This window comes from Culex quinquefasciatus, chromosome 2 (genome assembly GCF_015732765.1).
Source record: "Culex quinquefasciatus strain JHB chromosome 2, VPISU_Cqui_1.0_pri_paternal, whole genome shotgun sequence".
NCBI classification, from domain to species: domain Eukaryota; kingdom Metazoa; phylum Arthropoda; class Insecta; order Diptera; family Culicidae; genus Culex; species Culex quinquefasciatus.
Window position 1 is genome coordinate 38,030,670 of NC_051862.1, and position 13,951 is coordinate 38,044,620.

Consider the following 13,951-nt stretch of genomic DNA (forward strand, 5'->3'; position numbering starts at 1 on the left):
ATCAAGTTTTAGTGACAAAAAGTTAAATAAAAAATCACCAAAAAATTTTTTACCGTGTAGCATTTTTTTTCAGTGTAGTCCATATCCATACCTACAACTTTGCCGAAGACACCAACTCGATCAAAAAATTCCTTCAAAAGATACAGATTTTTGAATTTTCACATATCATTTTTGTATGAACAGCTGCCAAATTTGTATGGAAAATTATATGGACAAACTAATGATGCAAAATGGCTTCTTTGGGCATACCGAAGGCACCAAAAAAGTTTCAGCCGGATTAAAAAATACAAAAAAAATCGAATGACCGAAAACTCAGAGAATTGCTCTTACAGTATGTAAAAAAAGTATTTACACCCCTTGGGCACTATGCACATTTTGTGATGAAACATGTAAACAATTTAATTTTGACATAAACCTAGTACTACGTTTTGTTCAGAAACTCATGCCGAACATTTTGCTGCAAAAAGCTCATGAAAAGATGTTTTCTATGTTATATAACAAATACTATTACAAAAATAAAGGTGCAGTTTGTACACCTTCGAAAATTAACATAAATAAAGTTATTTGTTGACACCATAAATCAGTCTCCCAACTCCAAATCCCTGACTGATTAAAAATAATTTGGATTGAATATAAAGTTTACTAATTACTTAGTATAAAAGTTTATATAACTCTGAAATTCTATATAAAACTTGTCTAAACTTATTTTGCAAACTTTCAATTTAACTAAATGTCAATATATTACCATAGAACTGCAATAAACATTTGGAGTGGGTATAACACCGTCTTTGTATCGCTAGAATAGATTGTTGGAATTTCGTACCAACCCGGAATTACGTCGTCGGAAAATCGGCCGGCATCGAACCGGTCCACAATAAACAAGTCAACCTATGTGGCATCGGAAAGGGCATAAAATTTCCGATTTTTGATACCCAGACATCTAGGTTTTCTATAAACCCACGTTTTTAAATACCTAGGCAAAAACATTGTTATGGTTTCGTTTGAGCAACCTGCCAAAAATGTATGGAATTTCGTAATATTTGTTCTCGTGGATCAAACTTACTTTTTGCCCAGGTATTTAAAAACGTGGGTTTTATAGAAAACCTAGATGTATGGGTATCAAAAGATCGGAAATTGTATGCCCTTTCCGATGCCACATAGGTTAACTTGTGAATTGCGGACCGGTTTGGATGCCGGCGGATTTTCCGACGACGTAATTCCGGGTTGGTACGAAATTCCAACGAAAAATCTATTCTAGCGATACAAGGAACCCCAAAAAGTTGTAATACCCACTCCAGAATGTTTATTTAGCAGTTCTATGGTAATATATTGACATTTAGTTGAATTGAAAGTTTGCAAAATTAAGTTTAGATAAGTTTTATATAGAATTTCCAGAGTTATATAAACTTTTATACTAAGTAATTAGTAAACTTTATATTCAATCCAAATTATTTTTTTAATCAGTCAAGGATGCCTATTTGGAGTTGGGAGACTGGATTTATGGTGATTTGTCAACAAATAACTTTATTTATGTTAATTTTTCGAAAGGTGTACAAACTTTTTTTGCACCTTTTTTATTTTTGTAATAGTATTTGTTATATAACTTTTTTATAGAAAACATCTTTTCATGAGCTTTTGCAGCAAATGTTCGGCATGAGTTTCTGAACAAAACGTAGTACTAGGTTTATGTCAAAATTAAATTGTTTACATGTTTTATCAAAAAATGTGCATAGTGCCCAAGGGGTGTAAATACTTTTTTTACATACTGTATATAGGGTAGGATAACATGTCTACAAAGTTTCATTGAAATCGGAGAGGGTCGGGAACAAAAGTACCAGAAAAAAAACCTGATTTGAGCTGGAATTGCTCTAAAGTACTTTTTGATTGCAAATTTGATTATACACCGAAAATGAAGTTGAATTTTTTTCGAAAATCTGTATTGATTAAAAAAATCATAAATCGGTCAAAGATTTTTTGCCCATTCTGGAAATTTCTGAAAAGTTGGCATTTGATGTCTTCTAAAACATCAGACAATAAAAAAATAGTGTTTTTTTTTGCAAATCAAGTTTAAGTGACAAAAAGTTAAATTAAAAAACACCAATTTGTTAACGTGTATAATTTTTTTCGATGTATTCCTTATCCATACCTACAACTCTGCCGAAGACACCAAACCGATCAAAACATTCCTTCAAAAGATACAGATTTTTGAATTTTTATGTGTCATTTTTGTATGGACAGCTGCCAAATTTGTATGATGGACAAACTCATGATGCAAAATGGATTCAAGCATACCGAATGCACCAAAAAAGTTTCAGCTGGATTAAAAAAAATACAAATAAAATCGAATGACCGAAATCTGCTCTTTAGCTTTACCTTCTAGAAAACTAAAAAATATTTTTATTGAATTATTTCAAAACATATTTTTGCATCATCATGTTTCATAAAATGTATATTACTGGAGAATAAAGTTTTTAACATAATTCCAAGCTTCGATATTTTTTCAAACATCATTGATATTCATCAAAACTAGATAATTCGAGTGAATAGATAATCTTATCGAATCTTATCTAATCTAATCTATCTAATCCAATATAATCTAATCTAATCTAACACAGACCATTCCGATGAAAGCCTGCTGGAAAGTCTTAATGTTAGATTATGCCATATAAGCTCTTTTGTTGTCAATAATGTTAATTGGAGTAGATCACAGAACATCCGAAAATTAAAGAGGCCAGCCCTACCGCGTTATGTTCATTGCAGAGTGGAATGCCTCACATTTCAAAGTAGAAGAAAGGATGCGCTGAATTGAATTGCGTCATCAGATTTTTTATTGGAATTAAACTTTGATGCATTTTGCACAATTGAAAACTTTACAAGCAATTTTCTTAGTACACTTGCGATTTGATTTTGAATTAAACGTAACCATCGTGTTCCCCGGAAGGTTTACATAAAATAATATTTTTTATTGTTGGGCAAATTGAAATCTTTTCAGATAATGAATTTATAAACTTGAAGTTGCAGAATTGACTTACCACATGGTGTCAGGTAAACATGAGACGATGTGTTTGTTCGTGTTTAAGGCAAAATGCAAGTGGTTGATAAATTCTGGCTTATAAATTCGGTATCTCAAAAGATGATTTCAACAATAACAAAAGATTCTTATGTTAAATCATGTGGGGAACCCGATGATAACCTTTAATTTAAAATTAAATCGAAAGCATATAGAGAAAATGGCTTGTAAAGTTTTCTATTGCCCAAAATGCACCAAAGTTGGATTCAAATCGAAAATATGATGACGCCATTCAATTCAGCGTCCAATTCCTTTGGAAATAACATTCGAATTGTTGTCTATCATTTTCTGTTCCCAAGAGATTTCTTTGAAAGACTGGGGCGTGGTCTAATTTTGCTGAAATGTTTGATTTTTGCATGTTTCGATAGTATCGATTCCGAGTGGTGTTCCGTTTTACGCGAAATGATTCACACCATATTTAATTACATTAATGACGAAATAATATACCTTCTTGAAATAATTCGATAGTTTCAGATAAATCCTGAGATTTAAGCCAACTTTGAAAAGAAAATATTTTCTTTTTCAATATTGCTGCCAACAACGTAACGTAGCTCTCCACAAAGAAATAATCGAGAAATACTCGAAACTCGACTGTGAAGCCTTACAAGCCCAAGCGAGCGTTCGGTTGTAATTCTATATTGTAGCACATCCAGCTCTAGGAATGCCCTTAACTAAGAAGAGTAGCTGCACCTATTTTCGCCAGTTAAGTGCCTTAGTATCTGATACGTCTAACACTGATCAGATAATTGCTAAACGATCATCCATTGATTGGCTTCAATTTGCGCGACTTAATCCGCATTGACCTAGGTCAACGTTCGCCGTCAATTCCCAGCAGCTCGTTCCGTTTCGTCGTCGTCAGACTAAGCCCAACCATTCCAGTCCAGTCACTAACTTTAGTACGCGCTAACTGACCAGCACGTTTAATTGTCGTCACAACCTCCACTTGAAGTACGCTGTGAAGTTCGCGAACCGTCTCTGGCATTCATCACGAGAGAGGAACTTCAGTCCCGACTGCAACTCAACGCCAGAGAGAGTAACTTGATAAGCTGCCTCGGTTGATAATGGCGTGAAACCTGTCAATCGTTTGTTCAGTGTGCGCGACCTGGTCAGAACCTCCAGATTCCGCGAACCGTGCCGCAGTCCGCCAAGATCTTCAATTACACCAAGTTCGCATATTGTTCCAAGCAGTGCTCGAATTACTTCCAAGTTCTTTCGCACTCCGAGTGATGATTTACGCAAGTTGGGACGTGTTCAGCAGCTACTTCACGCTGCTCTTGCTCTGTATAGTGCTGTTCATTGCTTGGTTTGTGTCAACCGGTGCCACCCGATACTGGCAATGCTTCGAGGGGCTGGTTCCGTACATCGGCGGGAGGCCCCTGGTTGGGAACTTTCTGCAGCCACTGTTGATGAGGCAGAGTATGTTCGAGCTGATGGAGCAACTGTACGAGGATGGGAGGGTTAAGGGAAGTAAGCTGTTTGGGATTGCGCTGCTGATGCAGCCGGCCCTGGTGTTTAGGGATCCGGAGGTGATCAAGCAGGTGTTGATTAAGGATGCGGCGTTCTTTTGTAATCGGTGAGTGAAATGTTATGAACCGTAATGTTCTATAAATTTAACTCCACAACTCATACCTTTAGATACGGTTTTCAGATTTTCAATATTCAAGCCACTTTCCATTATTTATACATTTTTATTGAAATATCTGAGATTCGGTTCAAAAAGTGTCTTAATTCAACTCCAAGATTAGTGAGCTGATCAGAAATTTACCAGAAATATTCCAAAAAATATAAAACAGGACTGTTTTCTTCTAAAAAAAACACCATTTTTAAAACCTCCCGGACATTAGCCAAAATAAATGTTCAAATCATAACTTTTTAGTACATCAAAACAAAATACAAGTTTAGTACTTCACATAAATCAAACAAAGCAAAATTCGTATGCATTTTCATTTTATTTGATTTTTTTTAAATACTGAAATTTTCACAGTAGTTTTTGGCAAATGCTCAAATTTTCATGCCGTATTTTTCGAAAACACTCAATTTTTTATAGTTTGTACAGTCATCCCACATATTCGGAACACCCACAAATTCGGAACACTTTTGTGGTAATTTATCAATAACATGCCAAATGCAGCTTTTCTGTCGACCCTACTATTTTTAGGACCTTCATTTGGACATTCTCTTGCTATTTCACGGGTAAAAGTAGTACTTTTTGAAAAAAAAAACCTCTTTTCAATACTATTTTATCCAGAGCAGCAAAACACTGCCTCCAAATTGCCTGTTTCGTAATTGTGGAATGTTATTGTGCCTCCCACAATTGTGGAACACCTGATTTTCACTGATATTTTTCCAAAAAAGGTTATCAGACCATTCATAAAACATAACTAAGCATGAGTTTCGTTGGTGTTAGTGCCTGAAGTCATTATTTTGTAAAAATTATGTACTCATGGAGAGAACCTAAGTTTGTTTACATCCGTAAGAAAAAAGTGTTCCGAATTTGTGGATTTCAAGGGTCAAAGTTTTTCTTCAAAAACTTGATATAAAAGATAAAATTTGCAGTTGTACGATACAGCATTCGAAAGATCGCAAGAAAAGCTTTCAAATGAAGGTAAAAGCGAATCATTAAGTTCAATCATTGATTTACTATGATTTTTTGAACATTGGCCGATCTGTAAACTGTTCCGAATATGAATATGGATGGCTGTATTATGGGAAGCGAAGCGAAATTTTGAATGCATTTTCATTTTTAGGGCTTATTGAAAATGCTAAAATTTTCACAAAATTCAGTATTTTTAGAAAATATTCAAAATTTCATCATTTTCTTAGATTAAGTTCTTTTAGAGCTTTTGTTAAATTTTTAATTTTTCACAAGATACAGTATTTTTTAGTAAATGCTCAAATTTTCATAATTTTCAAGCTTAACTAAATTTGGTATGCATTTTTACTTTTTCAGTTTCCTAAAACATTCACAAAATACCGCAGTTTTTGAAAATTTTCTACTTTTTCATTTTTATAACTATTTTTTGCATTTTCACTATTCTTAGTTTTTGTAGAATACTAAAATTGCTAAAACTTTCAAAAAATACCGTACTTTTTTTCATTTTTATAACTTTTTTTTTGTAAAATACTCAAATTTAAAAAAACCACAGTATTTTAAGTAAATACCCGAATTTTCAAGCTAAACAAAATTGTGTATGCATTTTCACTTTTTTTTGCTTTATCATTTTTAATAACTTTTTTGTAAAATACTCAAATTTCCATAATTTTCAATCAAAGCGAAATTTGCATGCTTTTTCACCTTTTTTTGTAATATACTAAATCTTTCACAAAATACCAGTTTTAGAAAAAATCCTGCTTTTTTTTAAATTTGTATCAACTTTTTTTGTGAAAAACTCAATTTTTTAACAAAATACCTTATGTTTTGAAAACTCTCAAATTTTTATAGTTTGTATTATGGGAAGAAAAGCGAATTTTTTTATGTATTTTCACTTTTAGAGCTTTTTGTTAAATTCTTAATTTTTCACAAAATACAGTATTTTTAGTAAATACTGCAATTTTCATAATTTTCAAGCTAAGCAAAATTTTGTATGCATGTTCACTTTTTCAGTTTTTTTTTTTTGTAAAATACTAAAACTTTCACTAAATACCGCAGTTTTTGAAAAATTCCTGCTTCTTTCATATTTACCAACTTTTTTTTGTAAATACTCAGATTTCAACAAAATACCGTATTTTTCGAAAACACTCAAATTTTTTTTTTGTATTGAAGGGTAGCGAAGCGAAATTTTTATGCATTTTCACTTTTTAGAGCTTTTTGTGAAATTTTGAATTTTTCACAAAATACAGTATTTTTATTAAATACTCAAATTTTTATAATATTCAAGCTAAGCAAAATTATGTATGCATTTTCGCTTTTTTAGTTTTTTTTTTACAAAATACAGCAGTTTTTGAAAAATTCCTGCTTTTTTCATTTTTATAAAAAAAAATATATAAAAATTTAAATAACAAGCCATAGTCTTCACATTTAAATGAAAAAGTGTTTTAAAATGCATTTTACACTAGTTCAGTTGTTTTGCAATTATTAGTTTTCAAAAAATCTAAGATCTGACAAAAACAAAAATTGTATCGAAAAAAAAGATTTTGCATCGAAAATTTTCAAAAAATCTTAAGATTTTTTAATAAACCCAAACATGCTAAAAATGATTTTAAACGCAGGAGAATGTACATTAATTTGATTTCAGTTGGTTGCACTTGAATTTTCATTGAAATTTTGAAGTTTATTGTAAAAATATTTTTTTTGTCCCCTGATTTTTCGGCCCAATTTTGAAGGGGGGGGGGGGGGTGACAAACACTTTTAAAAATATTTGTACCAGCCTAAATAATACTAAAAAATCACAAAATACAATATTTTTAGTAAATACTCAAATTTTCATTATTTTCATGCTAAGCGAAATTTTGTATGCATTTTCACTTTTTTAGTTTTTTTTAAATTTTTTTTTGATTCTAAAACTTTGACAAAATACTGTAGTTTTTGAAAAAATCCTGCTTTTTATTGTAATAACTTTTTTTTTGTAAAATTCTCAAATTAAAAAAAAACAGTATTTTTGGAAAATACTCAAACTGTCATAATTTTCAAACGAAGCGAAATTTGTATGCATTTTCACTTCTTTTAGTTTTTTTGTAAAATACTAAAACTTTTACAAAATACTGTAGTTTTTCTAACAGTGGGTCTCGTGGCGCAGTGGTAGCGGCTTCGGCTGCCGATCCCGATGATGCTATGAGACGCGGGTTCGATTCCCGCCTTATCCACTGTGCTTCTATCGGATGGTGAAGTAAAACGTCGGTCCCGGTTTCTCCTGTCTCGTCAGAGGCGCTGGAGCAGAAATCCCACGTTAGAGGAAGGCCATGCCCCGGGGGGCGTAGTGCCAATAGTTTCGTTTTTTCGTTTCGTTTCGTAGTTTTTCTAAATCCTGCTATTTTAATTTTTATCAAAAATAATACTAAAATTTTAACAAAATACCGTATTTTTCTAAAACACTCAAATTTTTATAGTTTGTATGATGGGTAGAAGAGCAAATCGAAATTTTTATGAATTTTCTTTTTTTAGAAATTTTTGAAAATGCTCAATTTTTTACAAAATGCAGTATTTTTAGAAAATACTCCAATACCGTGCTTTTTTCAAGCAGTTTATTTATTTTTTAGAAAAGCTTAGTTCGGAGATCATTACTTTTGGGTATTTGATTTGAAAAGCGTCATTTCATGGAAAACTTAAAATTTCAAGAAGAGATCTAAATTTTACTATTTTTAGGCATTCTACAAAATCGAGATATTTCTTTAGTTTTAGTTACGCTAATGCAATTTTTATTCCAATTGTTTGAGGGACAAAGATACGTGACAGTACCATAACTGTAATGATTTTTGTATGAAGTATTTTGTGATACTTTTTATGCATCTTATTTTAAGGGGTTACATACATGTAACCCCTTATCAAAATCAAAATAAAAAAAAATATGTCACAGAAAATTTGTTAAATCCACTTAAAACATGATTTTCAATCACTCCTAAAAGTTTCATAAAGATATTTTGTGATTAAACTGAGTAAGAGCCGTTTTAAATAAACTTTTTGAAAGTTGATTTGGTCAAAGCAGTGTTAAGATATCGTGACCTGTTTTTTTTTAATTGCTAACTAAAAATGTCTTAAAAATTGGATTGTTAATAAATGAAAATTTATATTTTAATGCCCTGATTTAAATAAACGCAGTTTTGTTTAAATTTATGCTTTAGTGAAATATGAAACTATTCCATACAAAATTGAGTGCAGGTAATGTAAATGATGTGAAATTTTGCCTTAAATAAAATTACCTAATTACTGAAATGTTTAATGAAAAAATATAAAATATATGTTTTCCAAAAACTTTAAGCTTGTTTATTTTTACATTTTTTCAATGCCATTATTTTCTTCTCTAGTTAATTTACGATACTATCATTTCTTAAACCATTGCACTGACAATCAAACAATGATTTCAAGTTTCTCTCGAAGAATGAATATCAAAGTTTCCCGTCACTCTTCTCCAGCTTCATGTGCACCGACCCCGCGAGCGACCCGATCGGCTACTACAACCTGCTGATGATCAAGAACCCCCACTGGAAGCAGCTACGCGCCTTCCTGACGCCGTCGCTCAGTCTCGCCAAAATCAAAAAGATGTACCTGCTGGTCGACCAGGTAAGAAGCCTCATTCACGCTGTTGATAAGGTCCATACGAGTAGCGCTCTGATTAGGCTAATCAGCTGTCTTTCGCGAGTTTAGTATTAATCCGAGCTTTGAACTGTGATAATGGCGCTGTTGATGGTGCTGCTGGTGATCACTTTAGTACTGTTGGTGTACCGTGGTTGGTGTCGTCACAACTACTGGAACGACCATGGAGTTCGCTACGTGCTGGAGATTCCGGTCGTTGGAAATTTCAGCCTGGTTGCGCTGCAAATCAGATCAATGTTTGACTATGTGGAGTACCTGTATTGGCATCGTAAAACGAGGGGCGCGAACTTTTTCGGAGTCAACATCTTCTTCAGGAAGGCGCTGGTCATACGGAATCCAGCGTTGATCAGGAAGATGATCGCGCAGGATTCGACCTTTTTCTGCAACCGGCAAATGTGCACCGATCGTGGCGCGGATCCATTCGGGTATTACAACCTGTTGATGATCAAGGAACCCCTTTGGAAGGACTTGCGATCGCACCTGTCACCGTCGGTGACCTCCTTCAAGTTGAAACGCATGCTACCTCTTATCGATCAGGTTGATCTTGATCTCCACCTAATCCAATCAAACTTACGAACCTCAACTTCTCTCCCTCTCCCCTAAAACAGATCGGCCAGGACATGCTGTTCTACGTGGAAACGCTTCCGGAGAAGCGTCCCCAAGTTCGGGAGATCGAGCTGAAAGAACTCTGTGCCCAGTTCACCACCGACGTAATCGCCAGCACCTTCTTCGGCATCCGGTCGTGCTGCCTCAGCCAGGAAGAGTCCGAGTTCCGGTATTACGGCAGGAAGATCTTCGAGTACGGGGCGCGGCGGGGCGTTACGATGGCGTCGTTCTTCTTCATGCCGGAACTGGTGCCGTACCTGAAGTTTAAGCTGTTTCCCCGGGATACGGAGCAGTTCCTGCGGGTCATCATCCAGCGGGAGATGGAGCGAAGGGAGGCGAGTGGCGAAAAGAGAGGCGATTTCATCGATTCGTTGATCAGTTTGAAGAGTAACGATGCCACGATTGGGGTGAAGGAGAAGATTCGTAAGTTCGTGAACGACAAATTTTAATTGAGTATTTATTTCAAATTCATTTTCCCAGCTCTCAAAGACGACATTCTAGTTGCACAGGCGGCAACCTTCTACATGGCCAGTTTTGAAACTACCTCATCAGTATTATCATTCACATTGTATGAATTAACTAAAAATGTACGTTTCTTCAGCTAAAAAAAAGTAGAAATTCACTTATATTTTTCATACTTTAAGCCATCAATCCAGCAACGCCTCCGTGAGGAAATCTGCGCCGCCATCGGGCGCAACCAGGGCAGTCCCGAACTTCCGTACGAGTGCATAGTCAACGAGCTTCCCTACCTCGGAGCCGTAATATCCGAGGCCGCCCGGCTCTACCCAGTGCTTCCCTTCCTGGAACGTCAGTGCTCCCTCCCGGAAGGTGCCACCGGCTACAAGCTGGAACCATTCCACGACTTTGTGATTCCCAACAAAATGCCGGTTCTCATTCCGATTTACGCCATCCACCGAGATCCAAAGGTGAAATTTTCAACTGTCCAAAATTCACCATAAATCTCAACTGTAAATTTGTTTCAGTTCTTCCCCGACCCGCTGCGCTTCAACCCGGAACGCTTCTCGAAGGAGAACCTGGACAAGATCGTGCCCTGCAGCTACATGCCGTTTGGAGTGGGGCCGCGCACCTGCCTGGGGTCTCACTTTGGGACGCTCCAGGTAAAGGTGGCCATCGTGAGGTTACTGTCGCGGTATCGACTGATGTGCTCGGAGTCGACGCCGAAAACGCTCACCTACCGGAAGAATGCCTTCACGCTGTGCTCGAACGAGGGACTGTTTGCGAATTTGGTGGAGGATAAGCTGTTTTGAGAGAATACACTTTGTTGATATGAAATTAGTTTGATGAATTTATTTACATTCCTTTTTATTTAGTTTGTTTCTGTTCAATCAATGAATCGACTATTAGTATCAATCAATGGAAGGCAGTGATGGAAGAATCTCCATCATAAGAAATGACTCTCCTCTCTCGCGAACGAGTGATCGATTTCACTACTCCACTTGCACGTGTAACGTCACACGTCGAAAAATGACCTGTCACTTTTTGTAGATGAACAATGTTTGTAAACAAAACAAAGACAATGTATTTAATTGGTGAGATTCAAAAAAATCTTCGACTTAATGATTGTCTTTGAAAAGTTCAGGAGCAATTGGGTAGAGATCCTAAATAGGGAGACTGGTCGAAGTGAATTTGACGTACCCAAACAGACACGAGTTTGACGTATCCAAACGAGCATTTGCCTTTACGCCCAGCAAAACTTGGCAGTGTTGGCAAGCTCAAAACATACGTTGCCAGATCGATTTAGCAAGCTTAGACCAGTCTCCCTATTTAGGGTCTCTACAATTGGGTACTAAAGCTCTATGTCAATTTTTATGTACAACGGAAAAAAAAACACGATCAAAAACCATTTCTGATCATTTTTTTTTTTTTTTTTCATTTTAATGCAAAAAAAATGACAAGACAAATTTTTTTCGATGGATCAACTATGGTCCCCTTGGAACGAGCTGTCAAGTAGGAGCTTTTCTGTCAAGAAGGACCGCGAGGTTAACTTTTCAAAATTGATTTAAAAATCCATTTCAAACTCTTTGTGGTCGTACAAAGGGCCATTGTACTCAAAAAAGTAATCTTTATCGCTGTAAACATTAATATGAGCAATCTAAGCTTCATTTTAGGTCCGAATTCCCGCCTTACCTTATCTAATCTACATACCTTGTCTTCGGTTTGCTGCTTTTGTTCGTGTTTGAAGTTTCGGGCCAATTCGCCAAACGTGGTCGGCATAATAGTGCAATCTGCATCTGCATCGTAGCCAACGTTGCCAGGTTATTTTGAGGGAGATCTGTATTTTCTTAAAAATAAAATCTGTACTTTTTCTGTATCTGGTCGAATTTGAAGCCATAGAAGACATTTTGAAACTTTTAACAACAGATTTAAGCTTTTTAATCATATTTAAGCATACATTAATAACTAAATTGTTGAAACTTTCAAATATAACCGTTTTAAAAAAAATGTGTATACAGATTTTTGGGATTTTTGGGTTCGAAAAATCTGTAAAATACAGATTTATCTGTATATCTGGCATAGAGTTATCTACGTGCGCATGTATTGCGTGTACGTACACGAAAAAAAGTGAGGTTAAATTTTGTACCGTCCAGCAAAACAAATGGCGTGCTAGTGTGCGTGAGAGCGGGCTTAGATAACTCTATGGCTGATCGTAGCATGCAGTGCATCCAGTGCATCGAGCAGTTTCAAAATCAATCAGTTTGCACGTGTCGTGAAGTCTAGCAGCGATTTTTTAGCCTTCTCCGATCGGAAACGTTTGAGGCAGGTTCTATTTTCAAAATTATTAATAGTAGTTTATGCAACAATTTGCAAAAAGAGGATTTTTTCAGCACGAGTCGTACATTTATTCAACGAGGTTCACCGAGTTGGATAAATACGAAGAGTGCTGAAAAAATCAAGTTTTGCAACTAGTTCCATACAACATTTTTTGCAATTCCAAAAAACACACTGAGTGAAATTTTATATCAAATGTTCATGTATTTTGTCAATAAATCGTTTAAATCAAAAAAATGTTGAAAAGTGTTACTTTTCGAAACAAGTGCTGAAAAGTTCAACTTTTCAGCACCCATTTGAGTGCTGAAAAGTAGAACTTTTCAGCATTTATTTTGAAAAGTGTTGCTATTCGATTCTGTTATTTTCGGTACAGAAAAGTAGGCTATTTCGTCGTTCAAGAATGACAGGAAAAGTAAGTAGTTTCACGATGGAATTGCAAAAATTACTTTTTTATGTTAAAATTGTAAATGGTTTCGATTTCACTATCAGGTATTTTGCCTTATTTGTTTCACAAAACAAATTTGATTCAAAACAATTCGTATACATACCAGACTAGATTATTCGAAGGCCTTGTTAAAATTTCTCTTCAGATAATCGGCACGGCACTCACGCACACTATCAAAACAAACGTGTGTGTGAACTCCGTTTGAAAGGGGTGTCAAACTAAAAAGTGGCCCCGATCGTTTAACAACAGTTGGTGTCAAACCATCGAGGTTTGAATGTATATTGTTCGAAACGTTTTAGCAGCTCGTCTTTCTTGGTACATGAATCGCAGGAAACATTAAGGTTGCTGTCTCCGCAGAATCCACTCATGACCACAACACAAACTCCATCGTTTTGTATTGCAGTGAGAAGCCCTTCTATTTCAGAATCACCCGATTCTTCTTGTGTCACAAGCTGGTAATGTTTCATAATTTTGTTGACAAAATTTATACCCTTGACCTTTTTGTACACAATTTTTGTGAACCTTTTAGAAGGACTCTTCCAGTAGGCACGTAGATTTGTTACAAACAGCTGAAATGTAAATCCAGTCTAAATCAACCAAGCACTAATCTAAAATAAAAATAAAAACGAGTAACGTTGTATCAACAAACGTAAAAGCTCACATTTATTCTTCAACTATATCTTTACCAAGAATGTCCAAACTGAATAAAGTTGCTCCGACATGACTGCATGCTTCTAGGAACCCAATTGCACAGTTGCAGTGTGCTGCCAAAATGGTCCCATTTTACCCA

The 13,951-nt window shown here is 35.3% G+C and overlaps 1 protein-coding gene across 2 annotated transcripts; it reads left to right on the plus strand.

Moving 5' to 3' along the window:
• The first annotated feature begins 3,954 nt into the window (after positions 1–3,954).
• On the plus strand, positions 3,955–11,223 carry LOC6049949 (cytochrome P450 6g1). 2 transcript variants are annotated; one of them, XM_038257289.1, is made up of 6 exons: positions 3,955–4,643; positions 9,140–9,287; positions 9,929–10,349; positions 10,407–10,513; positions 10,571–10,852; positions 10,910–11,223. In XM_038257289.1, exons 1-6 carry the CDS (start codon positions 4,297–4,299, stop codon positions 11,192–11,194), a joined length of 1,590 nt encoding a protein of 529 aa, XP_038113217.1. In that variant the 5' UTR covers positions 3,955–4,296; the 3' UTR covers positions 11,195–11,223. The 2 variants fall into 2 exon arrangements, with proteins under 2 accessions (XP_038113217.1, XP_038113218.1); XM_038257290.1 differs by lacking the exons at positions 3,955–4,643; positions 9,140–9,287 and adding an exon at positions 9,315–9,857.
• The last annotated feature ends 2,728 nt before the right edge of the window (positions 11,224–13,951 follow it).

Coding starts and splice junctions, on each gene's coding strand:
- LOC6049949 (XM_038257289.1), top strand. CDS start 4,297: ATGATTTACGCAAGTTGGGACGTGTTCAGCAGCTACTTCACGCTGCTC. Junction 4,644..9,139: donor GCGGCGTTCTTTTGTAATCG/GTGAGTGAAATG, acceptor ACTCTTCTCCAG/CTTCATGTGCACCGACCCCG. Junction 10,350..10,406: donor TGGGGTGAAGGAGAAGATTC/GTAAGTTCGTGA, acceptor TCATTTTCCCAG/CTCTCAAAGACGACATTCTA.